A 26231-nucleotide genomic window follows, 5' to 3' on the forward strand; every position below is an offset into this window, starting at 1 on the left:
GAGAGAGAGAGAGAGAGAGTGAGAGGGAAAGAGATAGAGAGAGGCAAGGGGAGAGCAAAGGGGAGAGACAGCAAGAGAGAGATAGAGATAGAGACAAAGGGAGAGAGAGTTTAAAAGAGAAGTAAAGAGAGGGAGGAAGCCTAAGCAGGTAGTGGGAGAGAGAAAGAATGAGAAAGAGGGAGTACATCTGAACAGAGAAAAAGAGTGAGAGAATAAGTGAGTGAGGGGTATACTGAATAGAGAAAGTGAGAGGAGGAGAGATATAGGGAGAGTAGGAGGGAGGGAGAAAGACAGAGTTAAAGGAAGAGAGGGAGAGGGACAAAGTCAGAGCAGAGAGAATCAGCAAGCAGGAGGTAGAGTGAAGTGTGTGAGAGAGAGAAAGGGAGAAACTAAGAGAGAAGAGGGAGAGTGAGAAAAAAAGAGACAGAAAGAAAGAGGGAGCCTACAAAATCGCAGGCAGCCGTGCCGTCAGTTAGCTTCTTTACGCAGCTGCTGCTCCGGAGCCAAAAAGAGGAGAAAAAAGGAAAAGAAAGCACAAGAGCTCCAGTGTCCCAGCTGAAAAGCGTGTCTCCAGGAAGCGGGGTCCCGCTGGGGGGAAGATGGACTCGGACTCCGGGGAGCTGAGCGAGGGGGAGCTTTCTCCAGGTAAACTTTCCCTGCCGCGCTCTCTCCGACACAGAGGCATCGCCTGTACCTCCAGGAGCCGGCTGCCAGAGGACCTGGCAGGCTCGGGCAAAGCACTCCACAGCTCTCTATCTGCGCGTCCGCGTTCGGGGGCTTTCGGTCCGTTTGGGTTTTATACGGGTGCTGTAATGAACGGTGTGTGAAAACCATGAGGTGTGCAGGGGTGCGTACGGCGGTGGCCAGTGCTTTCAGGCTCATTGTTAGTAGAGTGCTACTTCATAGCAGGAGATTTCATTACTCCGCTTTGATGTCGGTGGGGTAAAGGGCTGGTGGTAACCGATAGAGATTTACAACCTGGGCGAATGACACGGATCGTATTCCAAAGGTCGCCGGCTTACTGCCTTAGATTCACGCTTTAGCACAATGTTGAGAGATGTCCTTATTGTGCTCTGTGGTGGTGGGGGGGGCTTTGATTGATGTTGCCGAGATGTATCACGTGTCCGTGGAGTGCAACATGTCAAGACCAGATATCACAGCACGGTCAGGACCATAGTACATCAGAGGGGCAGTTATCACCGCTGTCAGACCCACAGTGCATCAGAGGGGCAGTTATCACAGCACTGTTAGACCCACAGTGCATCAGGGGGGCAGTTATCAGAACACGGTCAGGCACACAGTGCATCAGAGGGGCAGTTATCAGAACACGGTCAGACACACAGTGCATCAGAGGGGCAGTTATCAGAACACGGTCAGACACACAGTGCATCAGAGGGGCAGTTATCACAGCACTGTTAGACACACAATGCATCAGAGGGGCAGTTATCACAGTGCTGTTAGACACACAGTTTATCAGAGGGACAGTGCTTTGGTTGATTAAATCATGGTAAAAGGCCAATGGCAGTAATGCAGACAAGCTACGAGCTAAGCCTCCTTTAAGACGGCTTCTAAACAGGCCAGTCCACTATTCGGCAGTGCATTCTGGCCTTAAGGCCTGTGTGAGAGAGATGCTTGTTTTTTCTAAAGCGCCAATCAGTCAGTCCAAAATAGGGGTCACTTGTGCCTCCTTATTGACAGCCTGCAGCTATCCGTGATTTTATGGGACTAGTTTGATTTTCTGAGAAAAAACAAACACATTTTGCTTTTTCCTCTGAAGATGAGCTGAGAACTGAGGTCGTGCATTTTTAAAGAAGAGGGATTACTTTCATTCTGTTAGGTTGTGTAAGCTTCTCAGAGCCTTGTTAACACGGCTATTTGGCGTTTCTGCACCCTAAATCGGTCAAATATAAGCCAAACAGTTTTTTTCCATGGTGAATATTTTCTTGACTACTTCCTGCTACTGGTGACATAAAGTGACTGAAGTATGATCAGCAGAATATACAGAGAAAAACTGGGAGCAGAAGGCAGTTATTTCATTGGCTTCTGTTTTGAGTATGTGCGAACCAGCAGAATTTCAAAGAATAAAGTATAGATTCCCCAGAGAGAATATTGCATCCTACAGTACATGTATATGCAAAGCAGGACTTAGTAAATAACTAAGGCAGTTGAGTGGAACTTCTGTTGCTCTGTCGAGTACAAAGCTTGGGGCTCTATGGTATGACCCGTGACCCTGCCTCAGTACTCAGTAACGTCTGAGTTGGCTTTGTTTACTGACCCTGGTATCAGTGTTTTAACAACACAAGACCTGCAATACCTGCTAGCAGGTATGTTTTTTGCTGAAGGGTAGACTTCCTAAAGTCGTTAGGGCAGGTCATGAAAGCCCTCTCTTTGTGACTGTGCGCGTGGCAGAGTCCTTGGGTGCGTGTGCGGCCGCATGTACACAAGTGTGTGCAGGCAGCTCAAGGTTTCCTTTGGTGTTAATGGGAGAAGAGCTCCATTACCTGCATGACTGTCCCAAAACTGACCCAAATTATTGCTTTTTTGGTCACAGGTTCAGGCCCCAGCCAGGGCTCCTTGGGTTGCTGCTACTGTAGTTTCCGCCAACAGCATACACACACACACACACACACACACACACACACACGCACATGCCAGTGATCGGCAGTGAGATTTATATGCTTCTACCTCTGACTCGTGCCAGCTAGCTCTAGGCTGTAACACACACTTTAGCGGCAATGCTCCAGCTGGTACACACACACATATACAGGACACATAATCAAAAACAAATGATGTACCTGTCTCTTGTTTATGTATTATTACAGTTGGGGAAGGAATGTAGTTGATCCCTTTTCTGCACTGCCAACATTTCATTGTACATACCTGAATGAACACATGATGAATAAAGTATCCTGAATCAGAACAGGACTAAAACACACTGTATTTGGTGTGCTCTCTGTGCTGTACTGTATACTGTACCATAATGTTATAGTGTTCTGTGCTGGACTGTGCAATACCTGGCTGTACTGCATAAGGCCACGCTGATAAAGTGATGTATACCATGCTGAACTGTAAATTAATGGTAGACTGTGTCATGCTGCAATGTACTGCCAAGTGTAACATCGTGTTATGCTGTGCTGTGCTACAATACACAGCTACATTAACACACTGGCCAGTGTCTGCCAGAACCTTATCCATACTGTATGTGAGTTGTAGTTATCAGACAGAGGTCTCTACGTAGGAGGAAGCTCCTTACGTCTGTTTTTCTTAAGAAAGAGGCGCTGTGTATTCTGGAGAGGGGCTGGACAGGGGAACGGGGGTGGTGATGAGTCCCCTGTGTGTGGGAATAAGGAGTATCCTTTCAACTGCACGCGCTCCAGCCCCTCAGTCCGGTTAGAAACGCACAGCTTCAAAGGTGGCCCTGCCGACAGAGACTACCCTGAAATCGAACCTTTTAATCAACTCTGTGGGGCTTTCCTTCATGAAGATGTGAACGTGAGGGCTGAATATGAGCTCCCTCTTCTACAGTAAAAACTTCAGGCCTCAGGCAGAGGGGTATGCAGTCAGGGGAGATGGCAGAACCCAGCACACCCCCGCCATAAACAACCCTAAAGTCAACATCTGTAAGCCACGTGCCTGGTACCGGCCGTGTCGTCTTCCTTTCCCAGCATGCACCTGTGCGGAGGCCAAGCGCTCAGCGGAGTGAGTAATGGTGACGCGCGATGACGGGGGAATGCCGGGGGAGGAGAGGCAGGCGGGAGGGGTCGGGGCCGGAGCGATTCTTCAATCTGCCGCACAGATGCGCCCCCGTCTCTCACGCGCCTCGGAGATCGCGCACGTGAGCAGCCAGGAGTGGGAACATCTGTCACACCGTCGGCAAGGGCCGCCGGGGGCAAGGGGCTGAGATCCAGCCTCGTCTCTCTGATGAAATTCAGTAGCGGGCGCTCCCCGCAGCCCAGTGCAGGTCAGTGCTGTTAGCCTGTAGCGCAGGTCAGCGCTGTTAGCCTGTAGCCCAGCGCATGTCAGCGCTGTTAGCCTGTAGCCCAGCGCAGGTCAGCGCTGTTAGCCTGTAGCCCAGTGCAGGTCAGTGCTGTTAGCCTGTAGCGCAGGTCAGTGCTGTTAGCCTGTAGCCCAGCGCAGGTCAGTGCTGTTAGCCTGTAGCCCAGCGCAGGTCAGTGCTGTTAGCCTGTAGCTCAGCGCAGGTCAGTGCTGTTAGCCTGTAGCCCAGCGCAGGTGAGTGCTGTTAGCCTGTAGCCTAGCGCAGGTCAGCGTCGTTAGCCTGCCGCTCTCTGGGGTCCGCAGCTCACGGAACCGTAAAGAACATGGCCTCTCCCAGCTCTGCAGGAGGAAGTCTCACTCTCATTACACTACAGGCACAGCTGCCTCTGTCTCCGTCTCTGCCTCATCACTCTCTTTCACTCACATTCCTTCCACAAGCCAAAAAGCTCCCCTCCCCATCTCTCTCCCCTCTCTTCCTCCAGCTCTCCATACTACAGGCCAAAATGCTCCCCCTCCCTCCATCCATCTCTCATAAGACAGGCCAAAACGCTCCCCTCTCTCTTCTCCCTCCAGCTCGCCCCTCCCTCCCTCCATTACTACATACCGCAGACAAAAAAGCTCCCCTCTCCCTGTCTCTCTACCCTCCATCCATCTCTCATAACACAGGCCGAAATGCTCCCCTCTCCCCCCGTCTCTCTGTCTCTCTGACCCTCCCTCTCTCCCTCCAGCCCGTTACTAGCGCTGAGGGCTGACTCGGCCCAGGCATTTGGAAATTTGACCGCAGTCATTTCCGCCCTTCGCCCTGTGCTGGAGAAGGGGTGGAGCACAAAGTGCGTGGGGCTCACTCATCCCCACAGAGGGCTCAAATGCACTCTGAGACTCACTTTGTTCTCATGGCAAACACACTGCAGTCCGGATGTCATTGTTCAGTGACACTATTCCGGCTTTTTGGCATGGTACTCCAGCACATTGAATTTAAAAACAATGAGTAATATGCAATTAAAGTAGAAACTGTCAGCTTTAATTTGGGGGCATTTACATTCATATCCTGTGAATCATGTACAGTAGGAATTGCAGCCCTTTTTATACGGTGTCACTGTCCAAATACTTACGGACAGCATGGCAATTTAGCAAATATACCGAATCAAGCAAATAACTAGACTAATGAAAAAATCTAGAGAAGTATGAAATCCATAAATGGATCAGACCACATTAGGGCCTTTTCCCTTAATGCAAGATGATATTTCCAGAAACAATCTCAAGTAGTACAGTAGTACAAAGCATTTAGCAGACCATTTAGCAGAAGTGCAGATCGAACACAGGAACAAGTGTGAAGAGGACCCTAGAGGACAGTACGGTTCCGAGTCCTAGTGTGACCGTGCAGATACAATTGGAACCCTTGAAGAATACATCAACTTACAAACTAGCATACCACGGCTGCCAGCTAGAATACCCAGAGTACAAGGGTCCGGCAGCAATGCACCAGCTGGTACTCGCTTGGTTCCTTACCCATGATGCTGTGCTGGCCTGGAAGCTCTCTGTGGGTACATGTGCGGGAGAGCCCGTAAATCTGCATTAACCTATACGGGAGACAGACACTGCCTGTATCCCAGAAACCCCCCAAACCGTGACGTATGGAAGGAAACTGCTAATGGGATCAGAGACATCTGGTGTACATGGCCAGTACACAGGGGTGACAGAGCACTGATGTGCACAATCCCTGGGCAGGGACACGGCTCTCATCACACACAGATCTGGCATAAACTACCGTAAATCCTCAAATTGTGGCCGGGGTCTTTTATTTACTTAGGCTGCACAAAGCACAGGCCTTTATTTGGGGCAGGCTTGTATTCGAGGCAGGCCTTTATTTCTTATTAGGTTGTAGAATTTTATTCTTAAGGATCTTTTTTTCCTAAAGTGCGTTTTATTGTGAGACATACTTTCGTTTGGAGCAGCATACCGGTAGGCTATCAAAAGATTTTCGCTTTGGTTTGGGATTTAAGTGACTTTTGGACTGTTTGATTCTATTGCTAAATGTTGGGACTGATGGGCACTGAAATCTGGGGGGTATTTGATGGTTCACTGTTAAGCTTTATGTAGTTGAAAGAGTGTCGGGATTTCCACCCGTCTCTTTATTGTGAGCCAAGGCAGCTGCTTTCATTCATTCATTGAACGTGCGCTGTGCTGTAAATACATGGAAACCTCATTGCGTAGCCAAGTAGCCTAAATTGAGTTCATTTTTTATTTTGCCTGATTTACTTTTTATTAAATTCGTAGGCTGGAATGCCTCGAGGCAACAATTGTGTTTAAATGTAAACTGCTTCAGCCTTTGGCAAGCTACTCAGAAGGGGGCGGCAAGGGACTGGTAGCTTGAGAGCAACGTGTTGGAGACCCATGGTGTAGGACAACGACTTTTCATTGGCAACAGTATTAAACCAACCAACAATATAAAATATTAAGAAGAGCGCTTTTATTTCATTGAGTTAAATCGAAACAATGTCTTCTAGTGCTCATGGACTGATAGCCCTACTGGTAGGCAATATTACCCCGGCTTGTATTTGGGGGCCGGCCTTTATTTGTCTGAATCGACCACACCCCCGGCTATTATCGGAGGCCCGGATTCAAATAGAATCCCGGACACAATTTGAGGATTTACGGTAGGCACGCAGTTACACAGCTTTTTCGCAACAACTTTCAAATTACCTTTTCAGTGAAGGACAGCTACTGTAATACCCCCCCCACCCCCAGCCTCCACCTGCTGTTCTGTTCTGCAGAGACAGGTCTATAAGATGGAGGTGCATTCAGGTGCACTGCCAATGTGTTTACGGCTATACGGCTCATTCACTAGGGGGAACATTTCCTGCTGTATGTTTTAATATTCATCACCTTAAACATTACCGGCTGCATTAGATACTGTGCGTCTTAATATTTATCCCCTCAAACATTACAGGCTGTATGTTTTCATATCTATGGCCTTTTAATATGCATCACCTTAATGTTAATCTGTAGACTTTGGCCTCGGTGGCCAGTTAGATCATTTATAGTGTGCTGATATCTTAACCGATGTTATTGCTAATACAAGGACAGCCAAAGGGAGATGAGGTCATTTCAGAGTCGTGAAACAATCTGCGGTGCATGAGAGAGGCGTCATGAACCACCAAAATGTGTCGTCTGACCTTAACCAATCAAAGTGCATCACATCGAACAGCAGTCTTTTATTTGATTTGTACAAGGATGTTATTGAAAGTACGCAATCTGTTCACCCAATGCAAACTGATTTGAGAAGGCTCACTATGAAGTCACTATATTCCTTCAGTTTTGCAAACTGGGTTCTGGCTGTCACTTTGCTTTTGTCCCAGTTAAGTTTAAGTTCTGCTGCTGGGGCACCGATGCACTGATTTTAAAGATATTTATGGAGGTTATTTACTCAAACTCCTGTAACAATCAGTTCACTCAAACTCCTGTAAGGCAGGTTTTCAACTTCATGGATAAGAGTAAGTACATGTTCAGTGAGACCTTTTGTGACTTTTGTAAATGTATCTTAACAGTTACAAGCGGCAGATATTAACACATAATTGTATTAGCATAATAATAAATGCATATTACCTTAAACACTCCAGATGAAATGCTGAAAAGTCCAATATAAAATGCATATTGAGTTAACAGCTCATGTAAGGTGAATTTATTGAGAGCCCAGCTGGATAGAGAGCAGTACACATGGTGTCGTCCCCGGGGCTCGTCAGTTTTGAGCGCTGTGAACACACGTTTCTGAGAAACTGCTTGTCAGTTTAGGGGGCGGATTGAGAGCTGTGAACACAGCGATCACCTGCAGTTTGCCACCGTGTCAGTCAGCTTACACCTTCTCTGCTGGATCAGCTACAAAGACCAGGTGTGCTCTGCAGGAGACGTCTCTCAGCCTTTACGGAGAGGGATCAGTCATCATCAAGATGACTGCTTGGCAGATGCCAACAGATGGCTGCTGACTGCCAATTACCGCCAACATCTACACCACAGAATCATGCTGCTGTTCTTACCAGTGCTGCTGCAGCACAGGGTTTCAGTCAGAGCGCATATATAAACGCAGTCGACGGGGGGAGTAATTGTGAAAACGGGACTGACAGTAAATGTAAATCCAGCTTTTGTAACAAGCCCAGCTTGCTTCTGGAGGAGAGGCCTGGTGCAGGAGCAGGCTGCTTTAACTCCAGGGTTCTGAGGAAGGGGGAAGGCGCGCTCCAGGCTAGAACAGTCCGGAATTTTCCTTTTTTCCCATCCGGCTCCCAGAGGAGTCCGCGGGGCTCCTCAGAACCCTCCGCTGGCGTTCCCACACAGTTCAGGGTCAAAGGGCTCGCAGTGACCCCACAGCTCAGGGTCAAAGGGCTCCAATGCTGCAGCGTACTGTCACGACTAGCCTCATCTCACTGAACCCACAAGAGCCTGTTCCACAGTTACGGGTCCGTACCACAAAGGATCAAAGGATCGCAAAAGACACAGTCAACATGTGGGCCAGACAGTCAAAGGATTGCAAAAGACACAGCCAATGTGTCTTCCAGACACAATCAAAGTTTTTCAAAGGTCACATCTATCTGTGCTCCAAGTGCAAAGATCTGTACCGGTCAGAGCCAAAAGTATGACGACCGCCATCCTTTATATCAGCATCATACCAGTTTATCAGCAGATGTGCATAACCAGGGGGAGGCACAGTGCAGGACACAGAGCTCCAATGTGATAATAAAACCTTTAAATATTTCCGAAGTTACATTTAAAATGTCAGTAATATTCAAGGGGGAATCAACCACGTATACTTCAATACTACAAATGGTACTACACACTGAACAAAACATATTAAACTTAAGTCCAATACAGTTAAATCGTACCCATATTTTCTTTTCTTTTATGGCTGAAAACTGATTAAATACAGGGGCAGAAGTCTGACCTTCTGATCTCTTACGTGAATTAATAATCTCTATTTTGGATATGATCTGCCATGGCACATAGAAGACCGTATCAGCTGAGCAACAGACACAGAGCTTTAGGCTCAGATATATTTGCATTCAGACATTATAATATAGGTTATCTGAAGTACTAATGTAACACTGGCCACCCCCAGTCAGAAGTATCACAGCTACAGCTCGTGATGTTGGTTAATCTGTAACCTCTACCATGTCAGGCCTTCTTAACTAAGCAGCGGACATTGAACGTTTAGGCTCTGAGGTTTGACTCAATGGAGGAGCCAGAGTCCAGCCATAGACAAGAAATTGAGGGGGGACAAGGTGATAAGCCATCAAACATTTTATATCGACTGAGTTTTCAAAGGAATTTAATATCTCGCTCTGATAATATTCCACAGTAACTCTGCATGGTATTTTACCTCACACGCATGCATACATACAGTGAATGCATGTACACAAGCCATATATACCTGTATACACACACACACACCCACACACACCACACTCTCGGTGGGCCATAGTGCAGGACTGAGGGTAAATAATTCAATCACTGCAAGGCAAGCCCAGAGTGAAACAACCAATCACTGTGGATCACAGAGTAAAAATGTCAATCGCTGCTTCGTATATTGCTGAGCCCAGAGTGAAAGAGCCCATCACTTTGCACTAACTCAGCATGCAGAGTAGACTAAAAAGATTAATCCATCTGGACATTTGGGGTTTACATTAAAGTTATGCATGGCAGTATCTTTATGGAACCCATAAAAAATGCATCACAGAATATTACATTTGGAAAGCCAATGGAGTAATCCTCAGATTGAATGATCTGCAAATATATTTTTTGAAGAACCCTTTTGATCCAGATTGACCAAACATTTTAAATATTCTGCTTCCATTAATATTAGTGTATCTGAATATACTACCAGTCTCTAATCTCACACGTGAAGCCCTAAATTAAAGATTAAAGATTAAGATGTGTAATTGAGTGAAGAGGGATCATCGACGTAATACTCTGACACTTTTAGATGTTATGGAACAAGCTGTGCTGTACTGTACAATTGGCTATGCAATGCCATTCAACAAAACACAGATTATACATAAGGCAAAACACCATGATGCATATTTTGCATCTTTCAAAAGCAAATGCAGGAACAGAAAAGATATCTAACTAAAAACTAAAATGTATTTATGTGTGGCTGTCTCCAAGACGATCATTTCTTTTTGTGATAATCAAATTTTGTTCCGTCCGAAAGGGCTGAATCTGCCACTGTTCCCTCTGGGGCACAAGTGAAGTTCTGCAGCAGCTGTGTCTCAAGAGACTTCCCCCAGGGCTCCGTGAGTCCGAGCTGTGAGCAGCACAGAAAAGCCTCTTTCTGCTTCACTTCAGCCCGGGAGCAACGCTCCCTCACCATTCAAATCAGCCCATCGCACATGCAAATAAACCACATAAACATTTTTATGCCCGGTGGTGAAATAAGTTATCCTGAAAGTACCTTTCATCTGACACCTTGTCAAAAGAAGGCTTTTTTTGTGGTGGCATGTGACATGAACTTTCCTTTTGCTTAGGTGAAAAGTGTCTGCTAAATGACTGAAGTGTAAACTGTCACTGTGCAGGGCAGTGGCATTTCTGATGGCCTTCTGTGTACAGTAATAATGCTTTGAGGAGTGAGAAACGTCAGTGGTAGCGGGGCCTTCGGCTGTAAGTGAGGGGATGAGCATTTACAGAGGCCTCTGAGAGGGTAGTGAATGAAAGGCCTACCAAAGTGGGAAGGGGAGAGAAGGAAAGAGAAGGAGACAGCCTGAGCAGGTAGTGGGAGAGAGAAAGTAGTGAAAGAGAATGAGAAAGAGGGAAAAAGATAAAGAGAGAGAGAGAGCGATGCATGGACCAGTCATGACTCAGAGGCAGAAGAGGCGGAGAAATTATTTTAACCTGCATGCCTTTCCACACAGCTTAAAACGGCGGGAACTAAATGCATTGCTCACCACCGCTCTGACTTCTCCTTTGTCCACAGCAACACAGGGGTGAACGAGAAATGGACTATGGATTTTAATATTTGCATAAACAGCTCTGTCGTTGTCACTGGCAACCCCAAACCGCAACCCAAGCAAATAACTGATAAGCATTTATGAAGCATGGCACCATGCCCTTAAGTGACAGGAGTGAGGTATCAGAAAGATGTTTCAGTGCCATATTAAGTGTCAGTATGATGAGTGAGTAACACTGTACTTACTGTATGCACTTTGCCAGTTAATGCAAAGACACAAGTGTTCACCAGGCATTTTATGCAGGATAATCCTTGGGTTCGGTAAAGCTGAACTTATAAGTTTGGACTTTCAGAGAGAATACATTTTTGGGTTTCAAGATTTCTGGCAAATTCAAAGCATAAATTCATAAATCCCTTTACACCTCAAGGTGTGAGTATACTATTATTCACCATGAGAAAGATAGCACCGCAGTATAGACACTGTTAACCCTCAGTCTCCAAGTGTATGTGTTATCTGTGTCCCTCAGTATGTGTTACCTGTGTCTCTGAGTGTGTGTTACCTGTGTCTCTCAGTAAGTGTTACCTGTGTTCCTGAGTGTGTGCCACCTGTGTCTCCGAGTGTGTGTCACCTATGTCTCTGTCAAGGTTGTGTGAGGTAAACACACAGGCTGTGAGTAATGTCCCTGTAAACATTGTGAGTTGTGTCCCTGTCCCTATGCAAAACACATTCTGCCCCAGAATCTATCTTTAGTTCCATCTGCCAGCTATGACTAAATTTGCATTTTTTAAATAAATATTCACAGCAGCAGACCAACTACACACGTGCACTGTATTTAAATGTTTTGCAGAAGTGCATTTAGCAAGATGCAACTATAATGATTTATATGCGTAGACGTATTATGAATCATGGTGCATCATGTGTGCATTATTCACGGTAATTCGATGGAAACCTTGCCTGATATTCCAGTAATCAGGCCAGACACCTCAGTCTAACCTGACAGACAAAAGTAGTTCAAGCCGTAGTGTGAACAACCACAACATCAGAAAGCCACAGGTTCAATGCCCAACAGACTCATAGTCATGTGACCTGCCTGCCTTCCCTGATTCTCAGGTCCTCGGACTGACAGGCAGTCAGAATCGCTCAGCTCATTTCGGTTAGAAACCCCTGGCGGACCTGTGACCGTCGCGCTAGGCAGCTGCGTCTCTCGCAGGGAGAGATCGGCGCCCCGGCCGCCCGCGGCGTTTTTACCCGGGGCTTAGCGCTGACGCAGGCTGAGCGCGGTCTCAGCTGTAATCAAACTACATCAGCACAAAGTGTCCTCTCCCCAGGCCCTCACACAGGAGAGCACTCCACCGACCCGCCTCAATCTCCCGTCTCTGGCAGTCACCCTGACCTACTTACGGAACTTACCGGAAATAAAAACAAACCTGCGGCTCTCCTGTGAGGTTTTGGGTAAGCCCGGGGGAAACTGCTCATTAACTTTGGGGATTTGTCATGGGTAAGAGGTGGGCTCTTTTCTCCAGGGGGAAGGGGCTGATCTTCTCACCCCTGTCGTGCCCTCATGAGTCAGACAGCAGAGGTGACAGACCCAGTCTCTCGCTATGATGAGGTTATCAGAGCAGGGAGGAGCCCAGCAAGCTGCTCCGCCCATATTGTGCACACCCAGCCAACCAGAGAGCATTTCCCAGCATCCTCCTGGCCTGACATTTACACACAAAACAGAGAAATCCTTCCACATCCGACACGAGATATTGACTAAACAGGAGTGTCACAGACACAAACTGGGAATGAGTTAGTCGGGGTAGGGGGTGATATTTCAGAGTAGTTTAGGAGGACACTAGTGTCAGGTGGAACTGAAGCCAGTAACTATCAACATTACTGCTGGCTGCCTGACGGACCCTGATCAGTAATCAGATCTGGCAGGGAAGAGGACAACGCCGCTCCAAACAGAACTGTGGGAGGGCCACTGTTGAAAAACATTGCCTCAATGCCCTGTGTTAGGCATGCTTCATTAGATATTTTGCCTTTTACTGGACGTTTTAATACCTCGATTGTATTAAAAGGAAGTTACTAGAGAGCATTAAAAACATTGCCATAGTAGAGATGAATAGTGAATGTTTTGGCTCTTAAAATGTTGTCTGGCACTGATCTGACCAACAGTCTCAAAAGTTAACCAAGCATCCCACTATCAGAACAGAAGCAGTCCAGGATGTGGTTATGAATAAATGCTGAAATATGCTTGCCAGAAATATACACATAACTCGGTCTGTTGTCATACAATAAGGAGACACATATGCAGTGAACGCTCTCTAGCTCTTCCTCTCTTTCTCTCCCCTCTCTTCCTCTCTCTCCCGCTCTCCCCAGGGCATTGCCATTATAACATCTCACTTGATTGGTTTCTCCTCCATGGCTCATTGGGGAGGGGGACTGCCGGCAGTATTGGTTTGGGGGCAGAGAATGGAAATTAACAGTTGTTCCAATTCCCCAGTCCTCTTGTGTTCTTTGGCTGACGGCCAGTCTCAGTAACCGTGCTCACCGCATGGGCTGCCAAACCCAGGGTCTCTACCAAAGTTTCGGTACTCTTGAAAAACACTATTCTGATATGCAGCCATTTCCTCACCTCATCAATATTACTTCCTGTGCTACATGGATACAGGTTTTCCAGCCTGGCGAGATCGCCCTCCTGGACACAAATATGATTGGATTAAACCTAGACCGTGACCAAGTATGGGCATAAGCATGTCACCAATTAAAAGCCGCCACCCCAGTCTTAATGTTCCGAGTCTGACCTTGGACAGTGCAGTGGAATATGTAATGAGACGATATCTGTTAATGTTTTACACAGACCGTTCTGACTCGAGTTTAAAATGAAGTGATTAACAGTTAATCCCTGGTGCATGCTTCTCTCCGTGGGAGGCAGGGGAATGCTTTTTTTTTGTTTGCAGTAAAAAACGTACTATCTTCTGCTGCTTTGATCATAACTGGCATAAACAGCCAAGCAAACGGCTGCATGATAAGACTAAAATAAAAGTTGATTCGCGGTTCCCACGGCCTGGGGTGGACGCGTTCACTAGCGCGTAGCTACGATCGCCTGACGGAAGCTGGCTTCTCTTTGCGTGTTCCCCTGACGAGTCCGTCCTGCCAATAAACGTGTAAAACCAGGGAAATAACACGCAACAGGGCCCCAGGCCAAAAAAAACCCTCGTTTTAAAATACTATTAACGGAATAGTCACATGTCATTAAAATAGCGTGACATTTACATTGTGCTGTGGACAGCACGGCATCACTTGCGTCGATATTGTGCAACCGTGAATTACATGAAAATGATAAACAATGTTAAGATGGCAGACGTACGACAAAATCTCTGATCTCAACATTCTTCAGGCGCACATAAGTGCACACAAACACGCTCACACGTGCATACACACAGTCACAGATAACACCAACTGTCAGTGAGTGTAATGTTGAATATTTCCCAAAGCGAAAATCACACGTTGTTAAGGAGAGCGATCGGAAAGCATAAATAAAAAGGCAGTAGATAAGGTGGGAAATTAGCGGGAAGAGTGCTATAGAGAGGTGTGAGTGTAGAACATCACTAATAGCAATAAAACCGCGGCACGTAGCTCAGTGGATAAGCGCTGACTGGTAATATACACAGTAAAATATTCACCATTAAATAATTTATGATAAACCACAGACGAACTCATATTCAAATAATCTCTGTTAAAGCTAAATGACCACTGCATGTTCATAGCCAGTGGAATGTGGAAAACGACATAACATTCTCCTATATTCACAATTATTACAATTATTATATACTTGTATTAATGCATGTATTAAACATCACTAGCTATGCGATCATTCATGTCCACGTACTTCTTACCTAATGCTTTACTAGCAGACAACCTAAACAAACTAACACATACTGAGACGCACAGGATTGATAAACGTGTACGTGCGATTAATCCCTCTCTACCGCCCCCTTGTGTCTGCTTGTTGAAACGCAGGCCAGGAGGGCTTTAACTCCAGGAGCCTGGCCCTCCAGCTGCAGAAGAAGGTCCTGAGCTCGGTGGCTCCGCTGGCCGTGGCTAACCTGCTGACGGACGACACCAGCAGCGAGATCCTGGACGAGCTGTACAAGGCCAGCCGCGAGCACACGCGGAGCAAGAAGGAGGCGCACAAGATTGTCCGCGACGTGATCAAGATCGCGCTCAAGATCGCCGTGCTCTACCGCAACCACCGCTTCAGCCCCGAGGAGATGGAGACGGTCGAGCGCTTCCGCAAGAAGATGAACCAGGCGGCCATGACGGCGGTGAGCTTCCACCAGGTGGAGTACACCTTCGACCCGCCCATCCTGTCCGAGCTGCTGCTGGAGTGCAGGGACCTGCTGCACGAGCTGGTGGAGGCGCACCTGACCGCCCGCTCGCACGGTCGCATCGACCACGTCTTCAACCACTTCGCCAGCGCCGACTTCCTCTCCACGCTCTACGGCTCGGAGGAGTACGAACTGTACCTGCAGAAGATCTGCGACGGGATTAACAAACTCCTGGACGAGGGGAACCTCTAACCCCCTCCACGCTCCACTGCTCCCCCACCCCCCCTCACCCCACTCATGCGGCCGAGAGGGTCACGCGTCACGAGCGTAGTTTTCCAAATTTCAGAAATGTATTTTTAAAAAATATCTATAAAAAAAAAGAAAAGAAAAATGTAATCGATCATTTCCACGTTCTTTCACAGATGTAGTTTAATATATGTGTTGCTGAATATATCATATGATTATGTCTTTTGTAAGAAAAAAAAATACAAAATTGCATATGTGTAAGAGGTGGCAATGAATACGTTTTTATGAAATCATAATGTTTCCCCTCATTGCTGTAAGATTTTTATAAGCTGCAGTTTCTTATTTTCATATAGTCCGAATACGCTTTATTTTTTATTTTTTTTAAGCGGCACTGTAGCCCGCTGTCCCTGAATGTTATTTTATACACTGTGTGACGTTCTGTCCATTTCTCTGTGCCGATCGCCACCGGATACATGTTTCACAGGACAGGCAAATCATTTGCAGCGTACAGCGACTGATTTTAAATGTTAGATTTGCCTGCTCTGAGGTGTAGCTCCAGCTCCGCTGATTACAGCGTGGAATGAATCTGAATCGGCTGATTGAGTCACTCCCTTCACTGCCCACATCACAAGGTGACACAAATGAACCGAGTGAATACACGGAAACATTATGTATGAATCTGAATAGTCTTGACTTGTCCTTTGTGGTAAATAGTGAATGCCAGGGGGAAAAAAAGTCACAAAACACAGAGCACCCACTGCACTCCATCTTAAAGGATGACACTCCATTCTTATAGGGTTTTACATGCTGAGAGGCCTTCACTGTCCAAGTCTTCATTAAAGCCAGATTCCTCCTATAGAAATCCAATGGGAGTAAACCAAGGCCGGAAAGCTCTAGAACATTCTGAGTGATTGAATGTGACAGTTTCAGCGCTGCCCACACACCAGGCTCTGTAATATAAGATCCCTTAAAGACCGGTGTGTCTTTAAGCTTCTGGGATTTTTAAAAGGAGAGCGTGATAGTAAAATGGATTGTAAAATAATGGCAACATGGGAGAGAGGCAAACAGTAACAGGATTGCAAGTGATCAAAGACTTCCAACTGCCAGCTTATATGCAATCCGCAGTGTGTGTGTGTGTGTGTGTGTGTGTGTGTGTGTATGTGTGTAGTTATTGCATGGCTGAGATGCATGAAATTGGGACCCTCTTACAGTATGCTATTGGTCATATTTGAATAAAAGCAAATCAACATATAATGAAACACGCACACACAGACTTTCTCCTGCTGTACGCATACGCACACATAATCTTTACACAAAAAAAATTGATGAGTGAAGTTAAATTATTCCTGCGATATTTAAACCTCAAGCTCCGGTCCAAGCTGACATCATGAGCTTTGAAGTGAAGGAACACTCAGGGGGCACTTTAATGCCTTTTGATGGGGGGGATCGGGGGGGGGGGGGGGGGGGTGTTGACATGTGCCAGAACAGCTGGCCCACCCACAGGCAGAAAGTAAAGGAATTGTCAGGGCACACCCACAGACGTCCTGCTCACACTTCCCAGTCGTGTCTCAGTCAGTGGCCTTCAGAGCGAAGGAAGAGGATTCAGGCATGAGTCTGCCTGGGAGGGCCCCCCTGTCCACCCCCCCTCACACACTGCGTACTTTCTGACCCTGAAGCGCACGTCTCCATTAATATGTGAATGGCCAGCTGCTCTCACCACTGAGAACCGGCAACAGAGGATTAAGAGCGCTCTATGAAACCTTTCGCATCAAATGTCTACTGGCACATTAATGGCTACTGGCATTACCTGCTTCTTACCAGGACAACTGCCAGAAGGTCCCAGAACACTTAAAGAGTAACTGTCATAGTCTCAAATATAAACATCAGTTAAATGCAACACTGTAAACCACTGCTGAGAGTTCATGTGCTCGGTAAAGCGTCACAGAAGGCTTTAGAAAAAGCCTGCTTCTTCCCACAATTCCCTGACTAGATGGGCAGCTTACAGAAGCGCAGGGCGGCTCTCCGTAATCCGACACTCGCCAGACACAAGGCTCAGCAGTAGATTTAACCTGCTTCTGGAATAAGAAGCACATAAAATCACCAATAAGGTACAGTATTGCACATTACTGCACCCTTATCAACAGTAATACAGCTCTCCAGCCTTCACCCTCTGCTCTAGGGGCAGCATGCCTAGTGTCTAAGGTACATGACTGGGACCAGGAAGGTTGGTGGTTCAAGCTCCGGTGTAGCCACGATAAGATCCGCACAGCTGTTGGGCCCCTGAGCAAGGCCCTTAAGCCTGCATTGCTCACATGTTTAGTGTAACGAAATGTAAGTCGCTTTGGATAAAAGAATCAGCTAAATAAAAATATATTATTATTATTATTATTATTATTCTCACCACAGAAAGGGGCACTACACGTCAGGCATGTTAACTGCACAGGCAGTGTTCTGCACGGCCAACGCATCTCCCAGACAAGCATCCAGGAGACAGTGAGCCAGTGAAACTTCACTTCATGAGAAAGGCTTTTTTTAGGAGCAATTTGCAAATTCCACTGAATATATTAAATGAGGACGCGGAACAAACCGTACCAACTGTGCAAACGAAAAATAGAAAGTTGCCGCTGGCCCGGATTTTTGTTGAGGACCATATTTTAGTATGAGTCAAAGGTTGAATATTTAAAATGCAACTCTCACTCTCCGCATACACACACACTCACACACACACACACACACACAAGCATACTGCACGCAAGTCCTTAATTTCATTCTTAAAGACTACTGATAGATTATATCGAACATATCGATTTGAACCTAAATAGTTAGTGTTTCCCCATAGCAGATCTCCAGCCTGCAGGACTGTATAAACACATAAAAACACAAAACTGAAAAAGTGATATCGTGATTGCAGGACTGCCATCCCGGCAGCATACAGTCCTGTTTTAATAGACTCTCTCCCCCCTGAAGCTCGCTGAATCTCACTAATGCTGTGGAGGCCAGCTGCAGCAGTGTGAGAGGGTGTGTGTGATTAACACTGCCAGGCTGGGTGTGTGTGTGTTTTTAACACTGCCAGGATGGGTGTGTGTTTTTAACACTGCCAGGCTGGGTGTGTGTGTGTGTGTGTAACAAATACCTCCTCAAATAATCATCACCTTCCCAAATCCTGCGGTTCCTCTTCGTCATCGTCCACAGAACATTCTTCTGACATTGAAAAAGATTTATTATGACATGGCATACATTAGGATTGTTATGAGCCGCAGTAGTACTATGACTAGCTTAGTGCATACCCTGAATTGCTTCTGTATATATGCAGCTGTATAAAGGGATACTGTGGAAAAGTTAGTCTGCATGAGTGCTAAATGGCAGTAATGTAACGTAATGTAATGACTCAAAATTCAGAGAGGACACTGGCGCCCTCTAGTGGTGGGAAGCCATCAGGACTACATTCCAAACAAGGTACAAAAACAAAATACACTTACTCAAACCACTGACCTCCAACCTGCCAATGTACAAACTCTGTGACCTAACCAGTGTGTGTTCTCCTAAACTCCTAAAACAAAGTAATACAATGATATTTTTTTCTTTCTGTTATTTTTCAATTTGGGGACACCAAAATATAGAAATTACATGTGCAAAAATACGTACTGTGTTTAAGTTCACAACTGAAAACCAGAACAAAGCACTTTATGGCCTGTTTAACTAAAAACGTGAATCTTATCAGGAAGAACCTGCATCTAAGCACCAAATTAAATGATAAAACAATTTAAATTGAAATAAATTTTACCAGTAAAATGAAAGCAAAATAATATCCTAGATGCTCCTCTCACATCTTGGTTTCTTGAAGCATGTGTGGATAAATAGTAACTGACATATATAAATTATAGATTTTTTATTTGCTAGATTCAGACAGCAGACATGAATAAAGACACCATATACCTTTGGCATTTTGTTCAGCACAGTATGTTTATTAAAAATAAATACAACGTGACCGAACCCTTCTGGGTTCACCGCAGGTGCGTATTAACATGCCACAAGAGACATAGTGTTGAGACTAATCCTTCATTAGTGTCAGAACACCGTTTATGTTCTATTAATATCGGTTCCAAACACTGCAGGAAAATTACTAATATACAGTGCAGTCCATAAGTATTTGACGGTGACGCAATTTTTGTCGTCTTGGCGCTGTACTCCAGTTCCATATGGGGTGAATTACAGGAATTACAGCCCCTTTTATACACAGTTCCCCCATTTCATGGCACCAAAAGTAATTGGACAAATGGCTGCTCAGCTGTTTCTTGGTCAGCAGTGTCATTGCATCATTAGTTCATGCACAAGAAAGCCAAGAAAAGAAAGTCCATTCTATGTGTGGCATTTGGAGTGTGTTGCTGTTGTCTCCCAACATAAGGACAAAGTAAGTGCCAATACCAGTACAGCAGGCCATTGTAGGGTGGAACAAAACAATGGTTGTGTCAAAATCAACCATTTGATATTGATAGGAAGCAAGAACACTCTGGCCAGCTCAGCAATAGCAAACCACCTGGTAAACCACGGACGACCAGTGGAGTGGATGGAAAATGGTCTGCATTTATATAGCACCTTTAACCAAAGCACTGTGAAATTGATGCTTCTCATTCACACACACACACACTCAAACACCAACGGCGATTGGCTGCCATGAACAGCACCAACCAGCTCATCAGGTGATTTGGTGTTTTGCTCAGGGACACTTTGACACACCCAGGGCGGGATCGAGTTTGAACCGGCAACCCTCCGACTGCCAGACGAACTGCCTTATCCCCTGAGCCAATGTCACCCTATTGTGAAGAAAAAACGCAACTGCAATACAGATCAACAACTCTCCAGACTGTAGGCATAGATGTGTCTGTCACAAAGTGAAGACTACAAACATACTGCTAAAGCAGCCAAGGAGTTTTTCAGGGCCAAACGGTGGAATGTTCTTCACTGGCCAAGTCAAACAGCCATCTTGAATCCAATTGAACATGCAATTCACTTGCTCAAGACAAGACTGAAAGCAGAACGCTCTAGAAACAAACAGGAACCGAAAATGGCAGCAGTACAGGCCTGGCAGAGCATCACCAGGGCAGATACCCAACATCTGCTGATGGGTTACAGACTCGCAGTCATCGAATGGAAAGGATTAGCAACCAAGTACTAAATACCACCAATTTATTTACGATTATGGTCAACGTTTTCAATTACCTTTGGGGAAACTACATATAAAAAAGATCCTGCAATTCCTACATGGAATATGCATCCAATGTGGATGCAAATACCCTCAAATTAAAGCTGACCGTCTACACCGCATATCCAGTGTATTGGAATACAGAATAAAAAAGAGCCAAAACAAAAAAAAAAGAAGCGTGTCACCGTCCAAACACTTACAGGCCGCACTATAACACAGTGCCACTGCACGTGCTACACCCAGGACACAGGAGGAGTTGGTCCTGCACACTCAGCTCTGCCCTGCGGACATGCAAACACTGAAGGATGTGGAGATGTAACAGTTTAGGAGGCTCCAAACAGCACCAGAATGGAGAGGCCTTACACAACAGCGGTCGTCAGCATACATGAAGACACTACCCAGTATGTTAACAGTAGTAAATACTATGTACACACACACACGCGTGCTATACACACGCGAGCACGCACACACACACGCTATACACATGCGCGCACACACACACGCACACACACATGCTATACACTCATGCACACACGCGCACACACACACACACACACGGTACACACTCGTGCACACACACACGTGCGCGCACACACACACACACACCTGGCCATCCTGTGGTAGGAGTAGGACTCCTATAGCATCGCTATAAATCACAGATGGATCCATGCACTGCATTAACACTACAGTCGGGACACAAGCAAAAACGTGAACCAGCCAGCAACAGAGACATTCAGTGTGCAGTGGCATTTTAAACACCGATAGGCAGACAAAGTATATTGCTTTATGACAAACATGATATCAACATGAGGCAATTTACTCACTGCAAAGTTATCCTGGCCCAGTTTAGCGTATGCTAAACACAGTAAACACAGGCTGTAAGAGGCTAATGAAAGTCGAGCCTTTTCAGCTTCTGATGCAGCCTTTCGGAAGAGGCGGATATAATACACAGCCGAGAGAGGAGCAGCTGCTCGTGGCAAAAAGGGTCTTACAGGATTCAGCAGCACAGAGCCAAACGCAACGCCAGTTTCCGTCTTTCAAGTACCGAAACACGGAAACTGCAGCGCTGCAGATGTGCTGCCACGTGCCACTTACAGAGAGAAAATTATCTGATTTTATATTCATGGCTGCCACATGATAGAAGGCTTTCATCTCATATGAACATCTTCTTGTAGATATAGAAAGAGCGCTCGAGTCATACAGTCCAAAGCGAAGTGTAGTCAGTTGGTGAGCTCTCACATGGCACTTGAAGGCGTTTGAGATCAGATTCCCCTCAGGCTAAATGCAGGGTCTCAGCAGAAGTACATACATGGTGACTGATGCGCACACATCACGACTCTCTCAGAAACAAACCGTAAGCTCTTCTTTTTACCTGAGGTAAGCTGCATTTTGCCAATTCAGTTTCTAAACGAACTGAGAAAAAACCCAAACTGAAAATTAAAAAAATTAAAAAAAATCTTCACATAAAAAAAGTAATACATTATTATTCTAAATGAAGGCTGAAGGCTGTGACTACAGTGGGGCTGCAGTGAAGAGGCTGGGCTTGCAGGTTTAAATCCCACCACTGCTGTGCCCTTAAGTAAAGCAAAGCACATTGCCTTATACAGTGCTTCAGTAAACATCTCGCCTAGTGAAAGTATAAAACGTAAGGAGGGACGGGGTGCGGTTTACAGAATAAGCACTGTGTCTTTTGTTGTTCTGTAGTTTTTAAGTTAGAGAGCGTGACCCAAACGTGTACCACCAAGTCCTTCCTGGTGTTGTTCCCCGTGACTGCACCTCCTGGAAGCTTTTGACAGGTGGGGTTTGGTCGTCGTGGAAACGTGCCCATGTCCCGCCCCCCGGTTGCCGTGGCGCCCCCCGGCGGGCCTGTGTCCCTCCCCCCGGTCGCCTTGGCTCTCGGCTGGGCCTCGCCTCTCCCCCTGGCCGGCCCTCACCTCTCCTGCAGTGCCCTCTGGCAGTGGTACAGCACGCAGTCGGGCAGGTCCCCAGCGGGAGAACGTAGCCACACCGTCAGGGAGCCCGCCTGGGCGTGGCAGTGCAGCAGACAGGGGGATCCTGGGAGAAGCTGACACGCCATGACGCCCTCCATACCTGAGCACACACACAGGGACATGGTGACGCTGGGCTAGATAATGAACCACTGAAAATCAATTACACTTATTCACAAAAAGGCTAATTAACAACATTAGCACCTCGTGAATTATTCATAAGTATTATTCATTTAACAACCAGGGTGAGTCAGACCTTAGGTTAGCCTCATATGAGAAACACAGTGGCCTGAATTCAGTCAATAGGAGCTATTCTAATTAATGATGGTGATAAATCCCATTTAGCAATTGCTGAAGTCACCAAATTGTGGCTGTGTAGACAAAAAAAGAAACACCATTTGCATTTAATTCTGAGAAAAAGAATTAAATGGCCAGTGTGCCCATTTTGGTTTTCTACTTTGTAGACCAATACACCTCAAAAAGAAGGCTACAGGGTTGGAAGAGCTGGATTAAATCTAACATGAAAACAATTTGAGGTTAGTGGCAGCAGCAGTGTTTACCTATGATTTCCACAAGGTGGAGCTGTAGTTTTTCCTTCAGGACGTTCAGTGTGGCAGAGAATGGGTCCTCTTTGTCCGGCAAGAGCTGGAGGTTCTGTTTCACATCATGGCTGAAGGACAGCCACAGCTTCCCATAGTCCTCTATGCTCAGGAGAAAAGGCCTACAGTACCCAGAGTGCACCAATGTCGGACAGGAAGTCACTTCTGGTGAATGGCCTTACAACCATTACATACAGCTAAGTATATAGAATCAGCATTTAAATCTTTAATATAAAATATCTTCCCATTTAGCAGACATACTAAGTGAATAAAATGGCTTTGATTTCGACAGGCGATCTACTTTTTTCCCACAAATGCACTTTGAGGGCGGGCCTTACCTGAGGAAGTCCGTCAAGGCGAGGCCCAGGGAGAACTGCAGCTCATTGGCTGACTCAGACCGGCTGTGGTAGGTCACCGCCCCACCCACCGAGGCTTGGACCAGGGGAGTCTCCATGACAACGCTGTACTGGCAGGTCACAGTGCCGAGGTCATCCACAGAGGGGAACACCCGACTGGCATCGCCCAGAACCTGGAGGGAACCGAAGACAAAGTCTCACTCGCGGTGTGTTCCTTACAGACTGACGTCACCACCACCCCCCGGCCACACCCCTCATACCCCATACCACAGCTCCAAATCGAGGTCTTATGAATCCAAATTAGTACATGCAAAGACTTTTTCATTTTTTATGTTTACTTTTGTTTATAAATTACAACATTTATGGTTTTAATAGTTCTTGCTTTTCAGTTCCACATTGCCAGGTGCTTTAATTTTAAAGACAGGGCAGTATATAAACTGAGAAACATTATCAGTATTAATGTAAAAGTCCAGTGAGAGGCAGCTGCAGTACCTTCAGCTGGTCAGAGGAGAGCTGCACAGCCACGCCCTGCAGGGAGGCCCCGCTGGCGTTGCGTATGAGCAGGTGGAGCTCCAGGGCCTCCTCTCTGTAGACCTTCCAGACGGAGAGGGCCAGGCTGGGGTCAGAGCCCAGGCTGAGGAGCTCGGAGTGGGGCAGCTCCAGCAGCTCCGCGGGGAGGCCGGGGGGAGCCGGTCGGCCGGGCCCCGCTGCCCCCGCGCTGACCTCGGCGGGCTCATCGTCCCCCTCGTCTCCGGCCTGATACCCCCACGTGTCCTCGTCAGGCAGGGGAGGAGGGGACTCTCTGTGGCGCTCCTCCTGAGAGTCGGTGAGGTTAGAGGCCTCCCCTGGCACACTGTCAGTGGCCGGCCCCTCCCCTAGGGGACTGGGGGTGTTTGGCCCCGCGTCCAATAGACTGGGAGTGACAGGCGGATGTTCTAGAGGGGCAGTAACGGTTGGCTCCTCTCCGAGGGGGCTGACAGTGGTTGGCCCCTCCCCCAGGGGCCCGAGGGTGGTCGGCCCCTCCCCCAGGGGCCCGAGGGTGGTCGACCCCTCCCCCAGGGAGCCGGCAGGGCTAAGCTCCTCCTCCTCCGGCAGGGGGGTGGGGCTGGAGTCCAGCAGGCTGTCGACAGTGCTGTGAGAGGAGTAGGAGTCGGAGAGCTTGTCACTGCCCCCTGCTGGCTCCTGCGACCTGGCCTTCCTCCTGAACCTCTGTGGAGGCACTTCAGGCTTCCCCATCTGTGAGAGAGTTATCCACGATGTCACACACTTTTACAGACTGTACCTTAGTCCCCCCCTCCTGAAGGGCGGCCTGTAGCGTAGTGGTTAAGGTAAATGACTGGGACCCGGTCGGTAGTTTGAATCCCGGTGTAGCCACAATAAGATCCGCACAGCCGTTGGGCCCATGAGCAAGGCCCTTAACCCTGCATTGCTCCAGGGGAGGATTGTCTGTACTTACTATGAATATTGTTTATGAGTGTGCCATGCGTGAGAGTTTTGCCATTTATTTCACTTGTTGAGGAGCTTAGAAGCTTCCGGTAAACGACTGTAATGTAGCCGTAGGCGGTCTCTCACCAGGCAGGGCTCGTTCTGCAGCCCCAGGCCCACGAACAGAGAGGAGGCCAGCTGCCGCTTCTCCTGCTCCAGCTCAGAGGCGAGGCCCGGGGCGGGGGCGAGGGCGTGGTCGGGGACATCCGTCTGCGGGCCGTCAGCGCCGCCCTGCTGGAGGGGAGGCGCCGGGGGAACCACGGGCACCGCAGGCACCTCCTCTGTGGCCTCCTTCTGGGGGAGGTACCCCTCCTTCCCCCAAACTCGCTGCACTCCCTCCATCTTCAGCGAGCTGGAGCTGCAAACAGCAGATACCAGAGCCAAGGACAAATTACTCATCACACCAAGCACACGGCTGCCCCATGGGTTAGATTAGACTCGATACCAAATCTTCATTTCACTCTCAGATCAATGGAGCAGAAGCTATGCCAACATAGCTATGAAGCTAAAAATACAAATTTAATTTGCTGAAAGTAAAATTAAAGCTATAACACCGTGACATTTATGCATTTTAAAATGCATTAATTGCAACTGTACACAAATATGCATGTACTCTCAGATACTCTTCACTTTTATCGAGTGTGATGGGTGTGGGTGGGTGTGAAAATGAAATGGCACCACACTGATGTGAGCAAAGTATCAGACATAAAAGACAGGAAATGTGTTATTTACTCCGACAACTCTTGTATTTTACAACTCCCTCCTTTCAAAAATCTATAAAAGGATGACTACCAAAAAAGAATATTCCTCACAGCAGATAAAAGTTATCTGGAAACACCAACCCTGCCAAGCCCTGAGAAGTGAGGGATCATGGGAACTCACCCTGCTTTGTGTGAAAGCTCAGCGCTGTTGCCAGAGAGACCAGAACAGAGAGAGAAGCCCGTGGGAGACTGTCTGTCAGTCAGGCTGCAGCTGGACAGACTGACGGGCATAGACAGGGCGTACGGCTCGAAGTTCAACACTGAGGGAGAAGAACACATCCATTACACTGCTGCAGCAGAGTCTGGACACAGGCCAATCATAGTCACCACCGGTTACACTGTTGCAGCA

The 26231-nt window shown here is 47.1% G+C and overlaps 2 protein-coding genes across 2 annotated transcripts in view; one reads left to right on the plus strand and one right to left on the minus strand.

The window, feature by feature from the left end:
• The window catches only part of ap4e1 (adaptor related protein complex 4 subunit epsilon 1), a 59654-nt gene that overhangs the window by 23465 nt on the left and 9958 nt on the right, over positions 1–26231 (minus strand). The window contains exons 16-21 of the mRNA XM_061222194.1: positions 26004–26142; positions 25209–25479; positions 24129–24872; positions 23619–23809; positions 23242–23402; positions 22628–22784 (exon numbers count right to left, since the gene is read on the minus strand). Of these exons, the coding sequence (XP_061078178.1) occupies positions 22628–22784; positions 23242–23402; positions 23619–23809; positions 24129–24872; positions 25209–25479; positions 26004–26142 (1663 nt within the window). The remainder of the gene's footprint in view (positions 1–22627; positions 22785–23241; positions 23403–23618; positions 23810–24128; positions 24873–25208; positions 25480–26003; positions 26143–26231) is intronic.
• LOC133111807 (tumor necrosis factor alpha-induced protein 8-like protein 3) lies at positions 43–16749 on the plus strand. Its single transcript, XM_061222398.1, has 2 exons — positions 43–645; positions 14937–16749. Exons 1-2 carry the CDS (start codon positions 600–602, stop codon positions 15494–15496), a joined length of 606 nt encoding a protein of 201 aa, XP_061078382.1. The 5' UTR covers positions 43–599; the 3' UTR covers positions 15497–16749.

The sequence above is a fragment of the Conger conger genome, chromosome 15 (assembly GCF_963514075.1).
Source record: "Conger conger chromosome 15, fConCon1.1, whole genome shotgun sequence".
NCBI lineage: Eukaryota > Metazoa > Chordata > Actinopteri > Anguilliformes > Congridae > Conger > Conger conger.

What these genes read in the sequence shown, in the direction of transcription:
- LOC133111807 (XM_061222398.1), top strand. Translation starts at nt 600, where the DNA reads ATGGACTCGGACTCCGGGGAGCTGAGCGAGGGGGAGCTTTCTCCAG. An exon ending in CGAGGGGGAGCTTTCTCCAG is followed by an intron (nt 646 to 14,936) that starts GTAAACTTTCCC and finishes GTTGAAACGCAG; the next exon opens with GCCAGGAGGGCTTTAACTCC.